The 20,665-nt window shown below is 36.4% G+C and overlaps 4 protein-coding genes across 4 annotated transcripts; 3 read left to right on the plus strand and 1 right to left on the minus strand.

The window, feature by feature from the left end:
- The first annotated feature begins 223 nt into the window (after positions 1 to 223).
- On the plus strand, positions 224 to 3,029 carry LOC117622414 (G-type lectin S-receptor-like serine/threonine-protein kinase At2g19130). Its single transcript, XM_034353077.1, has one exon. It carries the CDS (start codon positions 337 to 339, stop codon positions 2,869 to 2,871), a length of 2,535 nt encoding a protein of 844 aa, XP_034208968.1. The 5' UTR covers positions 224 to 336; the 3' UTR covers positions 2,872 to 3,029.
- Positions 3,030 to 3,941: 912 nt separating this feature from the next.
- On the plus strand, positions 3,942 to 8,090 carry LOC117623605. Its single transcript, XM_034354653.1, has 5 exons — positions 3,942 to 4,005; positions 4,283 to 6,270; positions 6,825 to 6,926; positions 7,012 to 7,189; positions 7,685 to 8,090. Exons 2-5 carry the CDS (start codon positions 4,298 to 4,300, stop codon positions 7,874 to 7,876), a joined length of 2,445 nt encoding a protein of 814 aa, XP_034210544.1. The 5' UTR covers positions 3,942 to 4,005; positions 4,283 to 4,297; the 3' UTR covers positions 7,877 to 8,090.
- A 1,462-nt stretch (positions 8,091 to 9,552) lies between these two features.
- On the minus strand, positions 9,553 to 11,013 carry LOC117622468. Its single transcript, XM_034353140.1, has 2 exons — positions 10,521 to 11,013; positions 9,553 to 10,411 (listed from the first exon to the last, which is right to left on the minus strand). Exons 1-2 carry the CDS (start codon positions 10,773 to 10,775, stop codon positions 9,848 to 9,850), a joined length of 819 nt encoding a protein of 272 aa, XP_034209031.1. The 5' UTR covers positions 10,776 to 11,013; the 3' UTR covers positions 9,553 to 9,847.
- Positions 11,014 to 18,210: 7,197 nt separating this feature from the next.
- Positions 18,211 to 19,370, plus strand: LOC117622052 (transcription factor MYB8-like). The gene is made up of 3 exons (XM_034352567.1): positions 18,211 to 18,387; positions 18,510 to 18,639; positions 18,739 to 19,370. The coding sequence occupies exons 1-3, from the start codon at positions 18,255 to 18,257 to the stop codon at positions 19,304 to 19,306; spliced, it is 831 nt and encodes a 276-aa protein (XP_034208458.1). The 5' UTR covers positions 18,211 to 18,254; the 3' UTR covers positions 19,307 to 19,370.
- The last annotated feature ends 1,295 nt before the right edge of the window (positions 19,371 to 20,665 follow it).

Consider the following 20,665-nt stretch of genomic DNA (forward strand, 5'->3'; position numbering starts at 1 on the left):
ATTGCGGCTGACAAAGCTACAAATTGCATCAAACTCTATTCATACATGGTTTTGTGGTCCAATCTTATTGTATGGTTGGTTGACCACATGACCTGAGTTTCTCCAAAGGTGACAAAATTTTACTTGCAGACAGAAGAGTTTATCTTTGACTTTTTGCCACAAATGGGCACGATGATGACTTTGCCGCATGGATGTCCAAGTCCAATCTCCACTAAATGACCAAAACCATGGGGTAGAATAGAAAATTCAAGTCCTCTCTCTCTCCTTTCTTTAAAGTTTATGTTCCGGGTGCAATACAGTATCTAGAACTTGTCTGCAAATTGGTTTTGTGCAGCCATGGACACCAAAACCAACCAAAAGTTTTTGTTGTCTGTTATTTTTTTATGCCTGTATATGAAAACCCATGTTTGCCTTGCAGCTGACACCATCACTGCAAACCACTCTCTCTCTGGCGATCAAACCATTGTCTCTGCAGGTGGGGTTTTTGAGCTGGGTTTCTTCAAACCAGGTAATTCTTCAAACTACTACATAGGCATGTGGTACTCTAAACGACTAGTATCTTTGGAGACCATAGTTTGGGTGGCAAATAGGGAAACACCAGTTTCTGATAGATTTTCTTCAGTCTTGAGGATCTCAGATGGTAATCTAGTTCTCTTTAATGAGTCCAAAACTCCAATTTGGTCCACAAAATTAGCCTCCACCACCACCTCAGGTTCTGCACAAGCAGTTCTTTTAGATAGTGGAAACCTTGTCTTAAGAGCTGATGGGTCTAATGCTAGTACATCAGAGCCTTTGTGGCAAAGCTTTGATCATCCAGCTCATACATGGCTACCAGGAGCTAGAATTGGATTCAACACTGTCACCAATCAAACCTTAATTCTCACTTCATGGAAGAGTTCAGAGGATCCTGCACCAGGTCTTTTCACTCTTGAGCTTGACCCCAATGGGAGTAATGCATATCTCATATTTTGGAATAGGTCTAGACAGTATTGGAGCAGTGGACCATGGGATGCAAAGTCACGTATTTTCAGCTGGGTTCCTGAGATGAGGCTTAACTATATCTACAATTTCAGCTATGTTACAAACAAAAACGAAAGTTATTTCACCTATTCTGTTTATAATCCCAAGACAATATCTCGATTCGTGATGCATACCTCAGGGCAGATTCAGCAACTCACATGGTTGGAGATTTCCAGCCAGTGGAATTTGTTTTGGAACCAACCAAGAAAGCAATGTGAAGTTTATGATTTATGCGGGGCATTCGGCAGTTGCAACGAGGTAAGCACGGTCTCCTGTAATTGTTTGACAGGTTTTGAGCCAAAGTTGCAGAGGGATTGGAATTTGCAGGCTTATTCTGGTGGGTGTAAAAGAAAAACCCCTCTGCATTGTGAGAATGCTACTAGTGCTGACGGGAAGCAAGACCAGTTTAAGAAAATGGCTACGATGTCATTGCCTGAAAATATGCAGTCTGTGAAGGTTGAGACTATTGCTGGATGTGAATCAATCTGCTTAAATAATTGCTCTTGCACTGCTTATGCTTATAATAGCAGTGGATGTTCAATTTGGATCGGAGAACTCTTCAATCTACAACAACTCACATCAAGTGATAGTCAGGGAATAACTTTGTACCTCAGACTTGCAGCTTCCGAGTTTAAGAGTCCTAAAAGCAATAAGGGATTGATTGTTGGTGTTGTGGCAGGCTCAGCTGCTGGAATAGCAATTCTCTTAGGCCTTATTGTGGTTGTAATCTTGAGACAAAGGAAGAGAGTGACTGGAACGGGAAAAGCAGTAGAGGGTTCATTGGTGGCCTTTGGGTACAGAGATCTGCAAGATGCAACAAAGAACTTCTCAGAAAAATTGGGGGGAGGAGGCTTTGGTTCTGTTTTCAAAGGGACCCTGCCTGATTCATCTGTCATAGCAGTAAAGAAGCTTGAAAGTGTCAACCAAGGAGAGAAGCAATTCAGAACTGAAGTGAGCACAATAGGGACAATTCAACATGTCAATCTTGTCCGGCTTCGCGGGTTCTGCTCTGAAGGTACAAAAAGGATGTTGGTCTATGATTACATGCCGAATGGATCATTGGATTCTCACCTTTTCCATGATACGCGTCCAAATGTTTTGGATTGGAAAACAAGGTACCAAATTGCTCTAGGGACAGCAAGAGGGTTGGCTTATCTTCATGAGAAATGCAGAGATTGCATCATACATTGTGACATAAAGCCAGAAAACATTCTTTTAGATACTGAACTTTGTCCAAAAGTGGCAGACTTTGGCCTTGCAAAGCTTGTTGGAAGAGAGTTCAGCAGGGTCCTGACAACCATAAGAGGGACAAGAGGCTATCTTGCACCAGAGTGGATTTCAGGAGTGGCAATAACAATGAAAGCTGATGTTTACAGCTATGGAATGATGCTGTTTGAATTTGTGTCGGGAAGACGAAACTCTGAGCAATCTGAAGATGGCAAAGTTAGATTCTTCCCAAGTTGGGCTGCTAGCCAGATAAGCACTGCAGAAACTGATGTGCTGAGCCTATTAGACCCCAGACTAGATGGAAATGCTGATGTACAAGAGCTCACAAGGATTTGTAGAGTTGCTTGCTGGTGTGTTCAAGATGATGAGGCTCATAGGCCATCAATGGGCCAGGTGGTGCAAATCCTTGAGGGAGTTTCAGATGTCAACTTGCCACCAATACCAAGATCTCTCCAAGTCTTTGGAGACGGCCAGGAGCACATAATCTTCTTCACTGAGTCATCCTCAAGTCAGAGTTCACATCAAAGGAGCAATAACACTTCAACAGCTTCCTCCCAGACCAAGAGCGCCACATCTCCAACCATCACCAAGAGATCTGAAGAAGAGCATCAAATAAACACTTGATGTGCCTTTTCCATTTGTTCATTTGGTTTGAGCCTTCTAAGTAATTTTCATATGTATTATATATTTTTATATAGCTTCTTTTGATTTGGTATGATAATTGTATTATTGTTTATATATATTCCAAGAGACTTGCTTCAGAATAAAGTATTTGGAGATAATTGCTTTTCTTTTTCTCTTTTTTTTCTTTTTTTCTTTTTTTTTTTTCTGATTAAAGGCCAAAGGTAAGAGTGAAGCCAACTAGGCCTCTTTTCCATCCAGTAACATATCTCATTACATGATAAAGTAAATTTGGCTAATTGGTGAGCCACAAAATTACATGTAAGAGGTTGGTGTTGCAAGGATACGAATACGAAACGACGAAGTAACTCTTTCAGTTCCTCTATCAACTCTCCTTCCATGCTCATGTTAAATTCAGATCGGTTTACGTCATTAATCACCTCCAAGCAATCACTTTCAATAATCATCCTTGTGAATCCTGCATCTATTGCCATTTGACAACCTGCAATCATAGCCAAAGCTTCAAAAGCCTTAGGGGAAAGACAACCAATTACTGGTTTAGTTATGGCACCATTAATTCACCATTAGCATTTCGGACTACTGCTCCTAGCCCCATCTTTCTATCAGCCACACAACATGCCCATCAACATTTAATTCCAGGAAGGCCACCTCAGGAGGATTCCAACAAGAAGTAGCAACATGGAGAGGTAACCTAGGCGATGGACATAGATCAACAAAATCCTTATAAAAGACTAGTGATGTGTCATAATTGCTGTTTCTATTTGAAAACCTTCATTTGCACAAATGAAAATTGGACCGAAACTATAATTGAGGGTTGCTCTTATCGAAGGTTGCTCTTCTTGAAAGAGATTAGAGAAAAATTAAGGAAGTTTGAGAAAAGAATTGCAAGATTGTGGTGCACCCCCATCATTTTTTATTTTACATAAAATGGATAGAGCAAAAACGACAGCGTAGCAAACAAACAAAGCCAAACTCATAACAGTGCTGCACCCCAATCACCCCATAATAGAACCGGTGCTTAAAACCTTAATCAACCGTTAAACCCCAAGAAAGAACCCAACTAATTTTTGCTTTTCAAATTCATTCTCATTACGCGCCTTCTGCTTTCTCTCTCAGGTACACTCTCTGCAACTATTATGATTTTCTTTTTCATTACAAATATAATCGACAGAAAATAGTTTTCCTTCAATCTTCTGTGGCTCTTGTTGTATTTCTCCCTTTACTTTATATGAATTTTACTGAAAAAGATTGGATTTTTCCTTGAAAAATAGACCGCATAAAAATTGGGTATGTTAGGGTTTCTTTGGATGAGATTGAATTGCTATCTTCAAGTTTCTTGAGGATGGAATGAACCCTTCTTTTTCTTTTGTGTGCCCTCTTGGTGTGTGATTAGATTCGTCTAAAGAATATGAACGGAAAGGTGATGAACCAAAAAGGGGAAAATTTTGAACCCAATCCTATATCTTTATGTACGGATAATCCAGATGGAAAGATTTATGAGAAGAAGAAGAAGAAATGGAATAAGAAGAAAGGGAAGTTAGCTAAGAAGTCTGATCTCCCATGTGATGGTGACAAGAAACTTCCCATCTGCTCCCGTGATGGGTTTCCTGATCATACCCAGAACTGTTCATCAGTTGGTATTCAGAATTCTAATAACTGTTCAAAGATGAGCAACCATGGGTCTGATGAAGTAAGAAATGATAGTTTTCTTGAGGATCTTCAGGCCAGCCACCCCTCTGCTGTACTTCAATGCAGCAAGGTCGAACTTGAAGATTCTAATGGCAGTGTTTGTGAAGATAACAAGACTGGTAGTGGCAGATCCTGCGCCCACGATGGAAAAGAAAATAGATTTTTTGTAAAGAAGTGGCAGAAGAGGCAGCGTACTGTGAGGGATCAACAAAGGCACTGGGTCAAGGAACAACCAAGTTACAGATATCCAGCTGTAGAGAATAGTGTCTGGGTTGAACATGGTAATAGTTTGGAAGCTAATGCATTGGTTTTTTCTGGGCACAACAGTGGTGCTTATGGGAGAATGCCCCGGAGAGTATTGGGTGAAGCACCACAATGGGTTGCTTCTCAACAGAGGTTGAATTGCAATGGGAAAAAAGGACTTGGAAATTGTAGAGGAAATTTCTTTGGGTTGCATGATAAGTTTGTTTCATATCAAAAAGAATTTTCACAGGTTCCTTTTGGCATGCAGTATTACAAGAATAGAGATACAGCCAAAAGAATGTTTTACAATGATCATCATGTTGCAAGTCATGGATATGAACCCTGTTTGAACTCATCCTTTGTGTATTCTAAAATATCTACTCAAGGTGTGATAAATGGCAGTCAACCACATAAATTCATGAAGATTCCAATCATGGAACATAATTCGGGTAGGTGTTTATATTCTCCTTTGGACGGTAGACAATGCTCAGAGTTTGGATATCATAGTGATCATAAGTTTAGGAAAGATGTTACTACTGGAGCAAGTTCTAAGAAGTGGAAACCTGTTGGTACAAAAGAGTCCAGGCCAATGGAGGGGATTTGCTCTGCTGCTACTTGCAATGCTTCAAATCTTGACCTACCAGTTTTAAGCAAGGGGTTGGGTAATATCCATCCAGAGGGAAGTTCAATTCCTTCTCCTTCATCTGATACATTTTCTGAAACTGAGGGCATAAACTCAATATCTAGCCATCAATTGCCTTCGGCTTATTATGAGCACCCAACATTTCATAAGTCCACTGCAGAAGTAGAAGATCAGAAAATTGAAAGTAATGGTTATGAAGCAAATGGTATAAGACCAAAGGACACCGTTGAGTTCCTAATTGGTTCACAAACGGCAGTGGAAGCTCTAAATGATTCTTACAAAATGCAATTAGCATCTGAGGTTGTTCACCTTACAACGGGGTGTCCACTTGCAGAGTTTGAAAGATTCATCCACTGCGCTGCTCCTGTTCTTGCTTCTTCATACGAACATAAAAAATGTTCTGCTTGTTTGGACAATCAGCTGTCTCATAGTTTCCTATGCAAGCACCAGATACCAAACTTATCACTTCGCACTGTTTGGAACTGGTATGAGAAACCAGGGAACTATGGATTGGATGTGAAGGCAGATGATTCTAGAAACCTCAATGATTCAGTGCCATTCCATGCCCACTTTGCTCCTTCCCTTTCTGCTGTTCAACTGTTTCGGTCCAACGACCCTGGTTCCAAAACATTAAATTCCACATATTCTGCAGAAGCAGCAGAGCTGAACTATATTCGGGCAGGGACAGAGAACTTTGATTCGGTCAAAGAGCCTGTTGGTTCTTTTGATTGGTCACCTGATTGTAAGCTCATATTTGAATTTTTTGAATCTGAGCAGCCACATCAGCGAAAGCCTTTCTACAATAAGTATGTTCTTGCAACTCTTATGACAAGATATGTTGTCTTTTTTTCTTATATTGTTCTATTCATCTTGCAGACAGTAATCAAAATTGGATTGATGCTAACGACATTCATTTACTTCTCTAGCTTTTCACTTTCTGTCTACACTTATGTCAATTTATTCTGGAACCTTGTTGTTGACCTGAGACTGAGGGAGACTATATCACAACTTCCAAGTAGATATATAGAAATGTGATTCCTTTTACATGTAAAGCATAAAATAATTATGCAATATGATTGATTTATATTTGAAACAACAAAGAAGAAAGAGTTTCTTAGGCTGTGAGAAATGACCTGATAACCTATAATTTGGTCAAGATTAGAAGCTTGGCAATGAAGTACGCACACAAAGAACTCCAAATGTGTTGGATTTAGTACACTTTTGAGTTCTGATTTAATTTCATGTTTGAAATTCTGTATATTCCCCACTTCTCTTAATTTGTATGTTAATCATTTTTATTTTATTTTATTTGAGATAAAATGTCCAGATTATTTATACCTGATTTCCTAATTGACTGCAGAATTGTGGAGCTAATTGGCGTTGGAACTTCTAATCATCACATATTTGGTGACCCATCAAAACTAGATTGTCTGAATTTGCATGATTTACATCCTGCCTCTTGGTGAGAATCAATTTTTCTAGCTCATATTTCTGTTTTGATGACTAATTTGAGCATTTGAAGAAAGTTGGGTTAATGTGGATTTCAGGTTTTCGGTGGCCTGGTATCCAATATATCGAATTCCAGAACTAAACTTCCGTGCATCATTCTTGACCTACCACTCACTTGGACATTTTGCACAAAGACCTTTTCCAACTGATGCTTCCAATGAACACACAAGTCGGATTCACTCCCCTGTGTTAGGATTGCAAAGCTACAACGCACTGGTAAGAAATCGACACTCTTTATCTTTAATGTTCTGTATTTTTTTCAATATCACTTTAATATGTGAGAGTGATGAGCAACATGAATACGGTGAACAGTACATAAAGCTATGCTCCGTGACAGTTTGGAAGTGTGGCAACCCTATAGGATGGGTAGCTGTGACAATAATTTTAAGAGTTTTGCCATATTACTGGGATATTTAGAAATTTACAATCAAGTCTGAGCAAGTCCTAGTATGAGGCCTAGCAGTTACAGAATAAATAAGTTTTCATGCCTAGTCTCTTCACTCTTGCATTAAAAAAATTGAGTTAGGGACCCAAAGTGGACTATACTTCAGAACTCAACTGCTTTTTTTTCAGCATCAAAGCCAATATGTAGAACTTTCTTGCTGTAATCCTTTGAAGAATGATAATTGTGAGAGATTCTCACTTAGGAAAACTTATTTGGTATTGACACAATTTGTCAAAATATATATATTTTTTCTTTTTCTGTTGTAGGGTGAAGGCTGGTTTGATCCCAAAATACCTACAGCTTCTAACAGTGCAGAAATTCTCAAAGAAAGGCTCAGAACATTGGAAGCAAATGCAATACGTTTTGGCAGAGGTTGCGTTTTCAAGGATAAAGTCATGGTGTTCAACAGGCATCCAGATTATGAGTTCTTCAATTCTCGAAAAACACATTATAAATAGTTACATACAAATAAGAACCATTTTTCTTACTGGCTTTTGTGAATTTGGGTTTGCCTCCATTGTAAAGGGTAAAACATAGGGTAAAAGGAGAAGGAACATTGTACTCCTCGGTACTTCTGTTCTGTGTCTTAATTTTGTAGATAACGGGAAAACTTTCTGTAGCTATTGAAATTGATTTGCGATGTTCCTTTTATCATCTTTATTCATATAGTTCCATATAAAGTGTCCAAGTGCCACGGGAGGACTCATCTCCATGGCCCACTTTTTATACCAAGCTTTAACTAAATCTCAAGAAACATGTGAAATCCACGGCTGCAAAAGAAGAGTTGGATGCCTTTCCATATCATTATTGTCATTGTGCCCTCTTTTTATGGTTTGTAGTTGGGGATATTCTCCAATAAATATTTTAGTTAAGAATTGGTTACATATTTCTAATCTCGATTATTGGATTATATTCATTAGATGATTAGATTCCAGTCATCTCTTATGACTTGTTGGTGGAGGTGTAGGGTTAAGAAAACTGCCAGACGGCAGAGACAGAGAGTATATATGTGATTTTGGGGTTTTCTTTTAAGTGAATGGCCTAACCCTTTTTGCAATAAACATGATAAAGCACAGCACTCTGTCCCTTTCTTTCTGATTTTCATTTTACATGTAGAGATAGAAATCCTTAAATAAATCCTTGCCTTGCCACTTGATTTTTATTAATTACAGTAGACAAAAAGACCAAAAGACAATCTTTCTTTTAATTTTGGTTTAATTCAGGAAAGAAGGGCAAGTGCAGAAACTTGAAAGCTCAAACATTGCCTTGCACCCTACCTGTCCAAAACTTCTACCTTGTTGATAGTATTTTGCTTTAACAATCACAGGTAACGATTTCTTCAACTACCAGAAATCCACGTGGCAGACACCCATTGAATTATATAGACACCAAGCCTCCAAAATCCAACCATCTTTCTGGATCTTGGTAGGGTTAGTAAAGAATCGTTTGCCACCCTTAAATGCTATTAAAATTCGAGATCTTTCGATATTATTGATGAGATCAGTTGCGTGGTTTAAGTCCACGCCTGGCTATAAAGCCTAGAGGAGGAGATAGAAATGTACATGTATAGGTAAAGTTAAACTTACCTCAATATTTAAAGGCAATTTAGACAAACTGGAGAAAACAGTAAAACGAGGACATGTAATTAGCCATGTGTTAAATGCTGCCAAAGGCGACTAAGTTCTGCTAAGCGCCAACCCAAATAAACAAAAACAGATGGTGCACTGATATCTAAACTCAGCTTGATTCTTCCTGGGAGGGAGATGCCTTGGAACCTCCTCAATAAACGATGGTGAGAAATTAGAAAAGGATATTTAATTTTTCAAAAAAGGAACATCAACATCAGTTGCAGTTTATGTACCAGTTCTTGTAAGATTTTACTGCTCAAATTATCATTGTCAAAACGATCACTAACATGATGAACATCGTTTGATGGTGAGCCAAATCTTATATGCATCAGAAAAACCCTTGTGAAATGGTAATAACAGTATTTTCATATTCTCAGCCAATTATGGTATATCACGCGTGATAATTTTTTTGTTTGGCATATCGTGATTGTCCGAAATTAGCAAAATAGTGTTATTCATGTTACACACAAGTGTTTCTCTATATGCAGAGGATGATGATTCTCAAATTTGCCTAAAACAATGATCCCAGATTGATTCCATATATAGAAATACATAATCAACCACAAAATGGCCACTTGCAATTTTCTGTGGCATGGCTAGTATGATACATTGTTAACTACATAAAACATGAGAAACCGACAAAACAGAGGAGAAGTAAATGTAGATACAGAATGTTCTGTTTTTTTTTTTTCCTTCCTCTATTTTGCCACAAGGCACCTACACAATAAACTCACTGCTGCTGTCCTTTCCAAGCAGAGAAGCAAAAGCAAACACGAAACGGAGAATTTTCACGTCAAAAATTTAATGCCCTCTGTTTTCTCTCTGGCTGTGGTGGTTCTTCCTTTCAATCAACCCTTCCATTATGACCTTCTTCTTGTTGTCTCTGCACTCTGCCTCCGACCACTTTCTCACGTTTTCCGGCTTCACATTACTTGCATTATAACGCCCTGGAAAAAAGTAGAGCCAAGTTGATGCGACAAGGATTGCAAAGACCCTGCCCCAAAACACTGTGATCGCAAGGCTTATGAGAAGAAAATATATCCGAGAGTTGAAATCAGAGGAACTCATGTGCGTGTTCTTTGATTTCACTGCAGGGTCTTGTTGGTTTTTTTTGCTCTGTTTCGTTGAGTCTGATAAATTTTTGGACAATCTTTTGGATTCTGAAATCGAACTTGAACGTGATATTGATGATGGTGATAATGAACCAGGAGAAGAAGAATGCAACGTCTCCAAATTGGGTTTGGTTTCTTCAACCTTCGTCAATTCATCGCTGCCCAAATTCAGAGGTGCTTCACTTTTCACCGAAAAACTTTTTGATCCAAACGAGTCTTGCCTGTAACCTTTTCGATCACGAGCTCTCTTGGCCTGTAAAAATAGCAAAAAAGAAATATTAAAAAAACTTTGTTATAAATCAGAAACAAAACCAACCCAGATATCCATATCTGTCAAAGATTGAGGCTTTAAGATCACTGACCAGAATTGTTTCAAACACAACGGCTTTGATCGCCTGAGAAAACGTTCGGTTTGGACGAGGAGGCATTTTCGTGTTCTCTGACTTGACAGAGCACCCTCTGTCCAAAGACATGGTTTTAGTCGACAAAGAGTTCTCGTTCTTGTTCTCTTTCTTCTCAACAATCCTTACACCTTTCGACTCGAGCACCATGTCCATGTCCACGACCGGTCGGAAACAGTGCAGAAACTTGGGTTTTGGTTTTGGAACGTTTTTCATTATGTCTGCAAAACTTAAAAGGAAAAAACGGGCTTCGTCTTAAGACGCTAATTAATGGGGTTTGAAGGTTACATATAATGGATATGGTAAGTGTGTTATTAAAGGTTTGGTGAAAACGAGGAAAGAGCAAGAAAAGAAACAGAGACACTCTTCTTCTTCTGTGTTTATTTTGGTGTTTTGGGTGTTCAAGGCCGGCATGGTTTCCTGTTTTTCACTTACAAAACAACAAGTGCTCGGTTGGAACTCGGGAGTTTGGGAGTTATATACGAGGGGGGATCTTTTATGCTTATCTTGTTTTCTCTCTCCTGTCCAAATTGAAACATCTGGAGTTCATTTATCAAACACTGTTGCTAAAGTCATCCAAAAAAGTTCAAACTTTTTAGTCGTGTAATGATTTTATAAGCTACATAGCGATCCAAGATTTTGAAGTTTTGTTTTGGTGCTTTTAGTTGGTTTCTTATGGCTATAGGTAATTACACAACACAATTAAGTTTTCATTGAAACATCATCTTTACAAAAAATTAGCACAATTGAAAATCATTAAGATATTCAATTCTGATCAACAAAATCGATAATCTCAATAGTTCAAGAAAACACAATTTTTTATAGAGATTATTTTTGAAGAAATACTTTAAAAATAGACAATTTGGATTATAAAAATACAATGTGAATAGACTCCACAAAAACATCCTTCAAATAAACTTATTTGAGGATTCCTCAACTGAAAGCTTTATTGGTAAGAATTTTTGTGCATGAATTAGGTTTAGGTTATAATTCCTATTTGTTTTTGTTGTGATGTGGATTAATGGGTTATAATGAGTTAGTTGATGTGGTTGAGATTTGAGGCTTCGAGAGATAGTGGGATGCAATGGCCGTCCATTAAATTTGAATGCAAACTTTTTCCATGAGTTCATTAGGTGGGGCAAATTAATGCGAGTTTGACAAGTTTCATTGTCTTTTAGCTCTAGTAAAATCCATGAATATGCAATTAAGAAACATTGAATAAATTTTCTAGTCTCGACATTGATCTTGACATTGTATGATTCCTTTTGCGTATTTAGAAAACATCGAACCCCTTCATTGAATTAATCTTTAAATAATTTTCCTTTTTATGTTTGAAAAAATGTTTGGTCCTTATATGACTATGTCTGAATATGAATCTGTAGGTTGTGATTTGACCCAAAAAAGAAAACAAACAAAATTTGGGTTGGCGTGTGGCATATGTCACAAGACAAAGGAAAGCTACAACAACAACAACAGCTATAGGACATGCCAATATTATCATACTTTTTTGTCTTTGTATTCCAATTGGTGCTGACTACTTCTACATTGAGAATCTACAAGTATACGTAAATGGGAAAAGTTGGACATAATGCACCTATATCAAACGTCTTGTATATTACGGTAAGTTTTTGTAGGAGCAGATTAGGCACAAGCATGATTTTTAAAAGTTTCGTGAGTACTCACGTGAGCATCAGTAGATTCAAAGGGACAATGAATAAATATTCATAATGCATATTTTAGGCACATCAAAAGATCCGACGAGTAAACTTAGCTTGTGAAAAACACCCCTCCGGGAGAGCTTTACCGTAAACAGTCCCGGCTAGGAGTGGTTGCAAACTTTGCTACCATTTCTTCATAAAAAAATAAAAAAATGGATCCGACGAATCAATGGAGTCTAACTCAGTGGAAAAGGATTTTGACTGTTTGAACCTCTATAACATCTTTGATAGTATGTATACGAGAAATCCCTCTCCTCTACCCTTTGTAGTTTAGAGTATCACTTGTATTCAAAAAATGATCCGAGGAGCTTTGTTGTAAACTTTCTTTTGTTTTTGGTTTTTAAAAAAAATTCATGAACTTGGTGAAACATGTCTGATTTGATGCTAAATTAATTAAGTTTGGGTTTGGGTTTGAAGTTCTGGCTCAATCAAAATTAACTAAGTTTGGGTTGAGACCAAAGGCCCCAAAAACAAAGGAAACAAACCCATGAAAGATACTTAGGGATGAAAGGTGTAGAAATATCATCCTGGGGATTTTGGATCCCAGAGGCCATACAAGCATTTCTTGACCCAACCCAACTGACTAGAAAATTATGTTGATGGGATTTTATGGATAGAAAAATGATCCAAGTACAAAATGCTCTCTTTGACCCACAATAGAAAAATAGAAAGAAACAAAATACTTATGTTTTTTTTTAAATTAAAAAGGACTTGGTTCAAAACTAGACTCCAGCAGCATTGACTAGGGTTCATAAGAATTTAAACAGTTGGGATGAACTTCCCCAGAAACGCGCACAATATCAATATTATATAATTAAACGAGTGAGTTTAATTAAGCACATTAAAATCTTGCAGCTCTCAAATTACTGAAGTCGTTTTTTTTAATTAAAAAAAAAATCAAGTATTATAGTCAAGTCTGATCATCTGCGGAATTCCTCTGGGGAAAAAATAACTTGACTTAGTCCAATAACAAAAGAAAACAATAAATAAAAAAAAGGAACCAACTTGGTATTTTGGGGTTGACCTTGCTCCAAGATTTAAATACCAAAAGGGAAAAGATCTCTCTAGACAAAATGGTTTGGCAGCAGCAGATGAAATCATGTAATGTATGAGGTAGGAGACGAAGGTGAGTCTTACACACAAACATACACTTGTAGTATTAATTTAATTTTTTACAACAGATGCTAGGGCTAATTTATTGGGACCATAGGCGAACGAATAAAATGTGACTCTCGACCGTCTATGCTTGCATATGTCAAGTGTTATTTAATTTTTGGCAACATAAAATATATATGTTGTTGGACTTTGAATTTGAACTATTCCATTAGCAACGCGTACGTATGTGGGAATTTAAGTATACAACGGTATACAATTGAGCTTTTATTCCTTACCTTCAAAGAAGCTGCAAAGTCGATGTAGATGTAGATAAATATACATATGTATGTGAACAGAACAACAAAATAAGTTGTGTTTGTTTATAAAGCTTTAGGTTTATTTGGTAGTGACGATACGGTCAGGATCAAATGGGAAGGGGACAGAGTGAGAACATGATGAGAAGTGAGAAACAAACAAAGAGTGCTCAATAATCTTGACAGCACATGAAAAGCTTGACATTGAATTCAAAGTCAACACACTTTCTATCTTTCTACATGGAATTAGGAAAGTAACGAGGCAAATATGCTTTATATCTTTTATACATGCAGGAAATTCAAGTCTGATGACTCACGACTGTCACGTATTGTGGGCGTGCCTGGTTCTAGAAAGTGAGTTAAAGACACGACACCATTAATAATTTACTCAATACATACAAAAACAAAATAAATTTAAATTTTAGCCACAAAAAAAAAAATTTCATTTTTGAAAAAAATTAAAGCTTTTTCAAAAAAAAACAGAAAAACATTTCAACTTTCAAACCAAAGACATGCAAATGTAAAGGATTCTTTAAGAAATTCAAAAATAAATAAGGGCAATTTTGTCCATTTTAGCTTCTTTTAAAAAATTTCTATCTCATTTGGATTTTTCCAAAATCTCCCCAAAAACAATCGACTAAGCTCCTTGAATTCTTGTCTCCACTAAAGGAGAACTACAAAATGCTTCAAGTTGTACTTGTTATAAACTTGTTTTTTTGTGTTAGTATTTTGCCATAAGATAAAACTCTAAAAATATTGAAAATAAACGCTCTTTTAGTACTTAGAAAAGTCTCGAAAGATAGAGGCTTATAACTCTATAGTACTTAGTAGAAAGTATGAGACCATTTACTTCAACTTTTTAAGAGGTTACTATTCGGACATTCTTCTCTCTCTCTCTTGCTCTCCTTTATAATTTGTACGAAAAGAAAAAAAAAATTTAGAAGATTAGTGATTCTCTCCATATCATTTCAGTTTTTCGGCTTGTTCATGTATGTCATATTGCTATTGGGATGGATCCATTTACAGTATGTGTCCTAGGTACGCCTTTTTCCTATTGATCTGATAAAATTTTATCGCATTTTTTTCAAAAGAAAATGAAGAATTGTAGTTCTACCTTTTAAGGTAAGTAAATTTAAATACTCTCAATCACTACTAGAATTATAAGTCCCCACAAGTTAGAGTGAGCTTAGAGCATCTCCAATGGAGGGTGTAAAGCCAAGTGTATGCTAAATATACACACTTTGTCGCCAAAATCACCTGCAATGGGCAAGTGTAAATGGTTGTAAAAATGCATCACAGCCATAGAGATGCATGCACATGTGCATTCTTTTTTACATCCTTTGTAGGCGAGACCCACATTAGAAAAAGGGAGAGAGAAGGTTGGAATCACTCTTCAGACGCCATACAAGATTTGTTGAGGGCCCCACTTGATGTCAACACACCAAGTGGTGCACTGCAATCCCCAACAGCTCTATGATGAATGGCTGAGATGGATCGGAATTCAAAATGGAAGGCCCAGATGTCATGCAATTTGCATTACACTTCCAATAGTCTGAAATATTAGAAAAAAAATACCTTAAAATGTTTAAAATAAATTATAAATTTATACATAGATATTTTTATGTTAGTTTGTAGGTAAAATCATATGTTCTCCAAATTTAAATATTTTTAAGTCCATTTATTTGGAAAAATAAAATAAATCTAACACACACAAAATTAATTTAAATAGTTAAAGCACAAAAATGAATTATCACAAACAAATCAAATATACATCTTTGGATTTAGATTGTTTCCCATTAGAGCAAAAAACACATTTACACCCTACCCCCCCTGGCGGAGGAAGGTGTAAAGGGAATGTAAAAGTAGCTTTACACCTCTGAAAATACACCATCTCATTAATGATGCTCTTAGATATTTTTAAAAAAAAAATATTATTGCCATATTTGGATTTAAAGTTATTGAAATTGTTTTGAAGTTTACAATAAAGTCGAATATGCTTGACCACCTTTAAACATGGAGAATTTCTCTGACTGTTCGTAAAAGGTTTCAAAGGAGGGTGGGGCAACATTCTCAACAGGAGTCTTAGATACAAATTAATTAATTGTACTAAAAATCAATTAAGAAAATAATTAAGAGGACTCAGGGATGGACTCACAGTGGGGTCATTGGGGTCAAACGACCTCATAGAAGCCATGGAAATAGGCTTGGAAGTCCACTTGAGCTGGCTGTTAGACCCCTTGAATTGCCCTCCAAGTGCTTGATGTTTTGCCTGACAGGAAGAGGGAGGAAAGCCTCCTGCAGCAGGAAGAAAAAGCATTTTGTTTTTTTTTTTAAAACACTATGGGCCAAACGACGTCGTTTTGGCCTTGAGAAATTTTTAAAATAAAAATATCTTCCGTATCCTTCCACTGACCACCCAACCCAGCCAACCTTCCCATCCCAAAAACCCTTCCCATCTTTTCTCAGATCCAAACCCCAAGCTCCCCAATCACCACCTATTATTCTTATTGTGATATTTCTCATTTCAAGTTATTTCTAAATCTTAAAATCAAAATAAGGATGATGTGTGCTGTTTTTAATTTAATGGAAATCAAATCTGTAATTGTTTGGATGAAATTAATGATTTATATGTATGATGAAGTTTTTGCTTATTTGTTGATTAGGTGGTTGTAGTTTTTTTGTTTTTTGGTTAATTGGCATAGGTTTGAAATTTTACGAATTGAAATCACTCAAAAACATATATATATATATATATATAAAATGACAAATTAAAATCATTCAAAGTATATTTTTCAAGAAAGAAATAAAATTTGGAAGAGAAAAAATAGATAAGAAAAATAACTCATTCTTAAATTTTCTTTAGAACATTTACACTATGACCCTACGGGATTCGAATCCTGAGTCTGTTACTGAGGACCTCATCTTATCATCTTAATTAATCTCCTATTTCTCGAGAACTTAATTACGAGTGAGGACTTTCGACCCAAAAAAAAATTACGAGTAAGGACCACGTAAGTATATGTAATTAAAAAAAGGGGGTCCCACTCCCAGTAATTAGTCCTAGTCGTCCCACAAAATAAAGAGAAAAGCTTGGTGTTGGTTCCATCTCATTTCTTGAGAGAGAAAGGTTCTTCATTGACTATCAAGTATGTGTATACGTGGAGTGGAGCCAAACGTGATTCAAACCCCACGTATGAACAGGAAAACAAATCCATTTCACATGTGGTGTGAAACATCTTACTAGTACCAAGTTGCTTCCATCGTCAAGCTACTACTAATTAAATCTGTCCTTATTGCCACATACATGTTGCGTATACTTTAGTACATTAAGTTAACAAAATAAATTTGAATCTGCCCTAATCTGATCCGATTCAATTTGATATAACTTATATTTCATTTCATTTTATTTTTATTTACTTAATATATATATATATGCATATGTAACAATCTTGTGGATTTTTTGAAAATAAATAAAAATAATTTTCAATTATTTGTATATATAACATAAAAGAATTCGGATCGGATTATCAGAATTCAAAAAATCGGAGATGGATCTAGTTGTTAATGATAAGTCGGATTTTCAAGTCGGGTCGAATTTCAAATGCTCCGATCCGTTTATAGGCCTACTTGGCAGCCCTAATTTTTTGACCTCCCTCCTCTACTATATAGTATATATATAATAGACAATTTGTAATTTAAGTTAATAGCCCCTCTAAAATAAAATTAGACATAATTAAGTTTCAAATATTTAACCTTAATATGTAAATTTTAAATCATATATATTTTATGTACATTATTTTCTATTTCAATCTCCAATCTTACAATTCTAACTTGGACACATATAGCATCACTCTGTTTACTGAAACTAACGTATAAATCTGTCCTATGAGTGGACTTGTTTGGCCACGAATCACGATATTCTTGTCATGAATTTGTGGCCGGTTTCCTTTCTTTATTTTGTCCACAATTACCATTGGCCTAATGGCGCCATCTTTGGCCCACACAATTCGTACATAGTCGCCAAATTATATGTGTTGACTTGAAGTGGTAAGAATGAGGCCAATTTAATTCAGGGCTCCATGAGAAGCGTTTTCTGGTGCATACACATGGTGTGATGTGCATGTTATATAGTACCAAGGAAGCTGCTGGCAAGCATCGGAAGCAGGGCCTGGTTCCTTGAAGCTGGCTATATGCACTCGTGTCTAGACAAATATAATTATGTAGAGTCAAGTCAGCCCTTATACATTAAAAAATAAATAAAGAAAAATAAAGAAATATGGACCCCCAGTCGAATCCAATCCAATCCAATGAATCTTCTCTCTTATTAGGGTTGGGGGCCCCATTTTGAAGCAATGACCACTTTGTTTAAGTGTAAATACTATACTCTGTAACGAATGGGATTGTGGGTCCCAAAACCAGAAAAATATACACATGATTATCAGTACTTTATTGTGTGCAACACGTTTTTGGGACGGTATAAATAAGTGAGAGTTCAACTTCCGGTAGGACCTGAAAAACAAACTACTCTCTTCTCTACTCAAACTTCACAAAGAGAACAACTAGGAAAAATGGTCAGAACTCCTTGCCGTGATGAGAATGGGATGAAGAAAGGTACATGGACACCGGAGGAAGACAGGAAGCTCATAGCTTATGTCACTAGGTATGGCTGCTGGAATTGGCGCCAGCTTCCCAGGTTTGCAGGTGAGAGAGACATGAATTATTAAGTAGATGATAATCATGAACTTTTAATTGATTTTTAAACTTCCTCAATCATTAATTGATTAATTCTTAGCCTAATTAATTTGGTTTTACTTTGAGATTAGGTCTGTCAAGGTGTGGGAAGAGCTGCAGACTGCGGTGGATGAATTATTTGAGGCCAAACATCAAGAGAGGAAACTACAGTCAAGAAGAAGAGGAAACTATCGTCAAATTACACCAGCAGTTGGGCAATAGGTATGTAATTAGTGTAAATAAATTTATGCTTCTTTGTCTGATATCATATGGCCAAGAAGATCACATGAAATCTCATGGTTTTTTTCTTGTAATTTGCAGATGGTCAGCTATAGCGGCCCAGCTACCAGGAAGAACGGACAATGAGATAAAAAATCACTGGCATACAAACCTCAAGAAACGCATGAACAATAAACACTACAACCCATCATCTTCATCATCATCATCATCATCTTCATCAGTCACACAAACTGATGATCAAGAAACACCCAATTGCTCAGGCCTTGTAGAGCTAGCCGTCGATCAGCTAACTAAGAGTGCTACAATTTTACCAAATGCAGATGAAACAGCTGATCATCTTCAAGTGCCCCAAACTGATCATGATCATCTTGATAATATCTTCCAACTGTCGTCGCCGCAACCCTCGTCGAGTGAAGTCTCGTCCTTGACCACAGACAATGCCCCGGTTGTTTTAAGCAGCATGAATAATGATAATTGGGTTAATTATGTGGAAGAGGACAATGTTATTAGTTCCATGGAAGCATATGCATATGTTCAATTCGGCAATGATTTCTGGACCGAGCCATTTTTGGCTGATACCTCCTACCTCCCGTGTGGGCTTTTGACTCCCTCCATGGATTCCGAGTTTTTCTATCCACTGTTTGATTGAGATTTCTTGTAATACACAACATGATATCAGCCTATCTAATTTCAAATTTTATGCTTGGAGGTCATTTGGAATGGAAATGCATGTATTTTATTACGTTTTTCTTGTTTAAATATCTCAAATCATATATATATATATATATATATATATAAATTTTCTGAAAATAAAATATAAAATATAGTTCATAATATAAATCAAACAGTAACATTCCTTTGATGTTAGGGTGTGTAAAGCTAAGAGTTCCATATATGATAACATCCTATGAGATTTTAAGAGTTAATCGCATAGAAAATTAACCGACCTTCACATCATTTTTGTGTGTGTATATCCTCAGTAATTTCATTAATAAAAAGGCATTACAAGAATATAGCCCCACAAAGGGCTCTTGCAAACAATAAACATAAATATTGCTAGACAATGAGCAAAAATAATTTTACATCTTGAAGACTCAGCTCACTAGGAGCGGAGAAACATAAGAGGATCTATAAAGCCATTGTATTTGATGTTGTAAGAAGATCATATGAGAGATGGAACTCTCTACCAGTTTGGGAGTTGGGGGTATAGAGAACACTTACAAGTGGAAAAGCAAATCCCATTCAATTTCCATCAAGACATATGGTCACGATGTCTCCTAAACACCTCTAAACCCAAAGCATCAATTAATAGTAGGTCCACAAGTATGGGGAGATGTAATCCGGTTTATTCGTATGATGGAATGATTCTATTAGGAAGAAAGAAAGAAGGCAGATGGAAGGAGAGATTGCAATCAAAACATCCCATATAATAAAGAAATGTTTTTAATAAAGAAAACTAGCATCACATTAATAAATCAAGAAAGAGTAAAATCAAAACATCCCAAATAATATCATGTGGTTGCTCAACCAAATACAAATCTCACTTATATATAGGGAAAATCATACTAGACGATGAGCAACTCTATTGGCCTAATTAAGTATCATTATTGTTGATTAAGCCAAGGACTTAGAGCCATTAATTGGCTAATTATTATTTAATTTGTCCCAATTGTCAATTATCATTCAAATGATTATTTATTTATTGTTATTATGTGTTTTGCTTATTTTTTTTTTTATAAAACAAATTATAAGGATATTTACAATGAGAAAATCCACACATAATGAAGCTATACTACCATAAGATACCTCCTCCAATCAAATGGAGAAAATCTACCACTAAACAAAATGCTAGTGAATATAATATGTAACCAATCAAGAAAAAGAAATACCACTTGAATCTAAACATATGCAATTGTATTTGTGCATGTACTAGATCTAATTCAAGATAAAATTAACACGACAACAAGATGATGACATGACATGAACATGATTCAGTACATATTATGTT

Source organism: Prunus dulcis, chromosome 3 (genome assembly GCF_902201215.1).
Source record: "Prunus dulcis chromosome 3, ALMONDv2, whole genome shotgun sequence".
NCBI lineage: Eukaryota > Viridiplantae > Streptophyta > Magnoliopsida > Rosales > Rosaceae > Prunus > Prunus dulcis.

Excerpts from the sequence above, each read along its gene's own strand:
- LOC117622414 (XM_034353077.1), top strand. The coding sequence starts at position 337 with ATGGACACCAAAACCAACCAAAAGTTTTTGTTGTCTGTTATTTTTTTA.
- LOC117623605 (XM_034354653.1), top strand. The coding sequence starts at position 4,298 with ATGAACGGAAAGGTGATGAACCAAAAAGGGGAAAATTTTGAACCCAAT. Across the intron at positions 6,271-6,824 it reads CGAAAGCCTTTCTACAATAA|AATTGTGGAGCTAATTGGCG; the intron begins GTATGTTCTTGC and ends AATTGACTGCAG. Across the intron at positions 7,190-7,684 it reads TGCAAAGCTACAACGCACTG|GGTGAAGGCTGGTTTGATCC; the intron begins GTAAGAAATCGA and ends TTTCTGTTGTAG.
- LOC117622468 (XM_034353140.1), bottom strand. The coding sequence starts at position 10,775 with ATGAAAAACGTTCCAAAACCAAAACCCAAGTTTCTGCACTGTTTCCGA. Across the intron at positions 10,412-10,520 it reads TTGTGTTTGAAACAATTCTG|GCCAAGAGAGCTCGTGATCG; the intron begins GTCAGTGATCTT and ends CTATTTTTACAG.
- LOC117622052 (XM_034352567.1), top strand. The coding sequence starts at position 18,255 with ATGGTCAGAACTCCTTGCCGTGATGAGAATGGGATGAAGAAAGGTACA. Across the intron at positions 18,388-18,509 it reads CCAGCTTCCCAGGTTTGCAG|GTCTGTCAAGGTGTGGGAAG; the intron begins GTGAGAGAGACA and ends CTTTGAGATTAG. Across the intron at positions 18,640-18,738 it reads CACCAGCAGTTGGGCAATAG|ATGGTCAGCTATAGCGGCCC; the intron begins GTATGTAATTAG and ends TGTAATTTGCAG.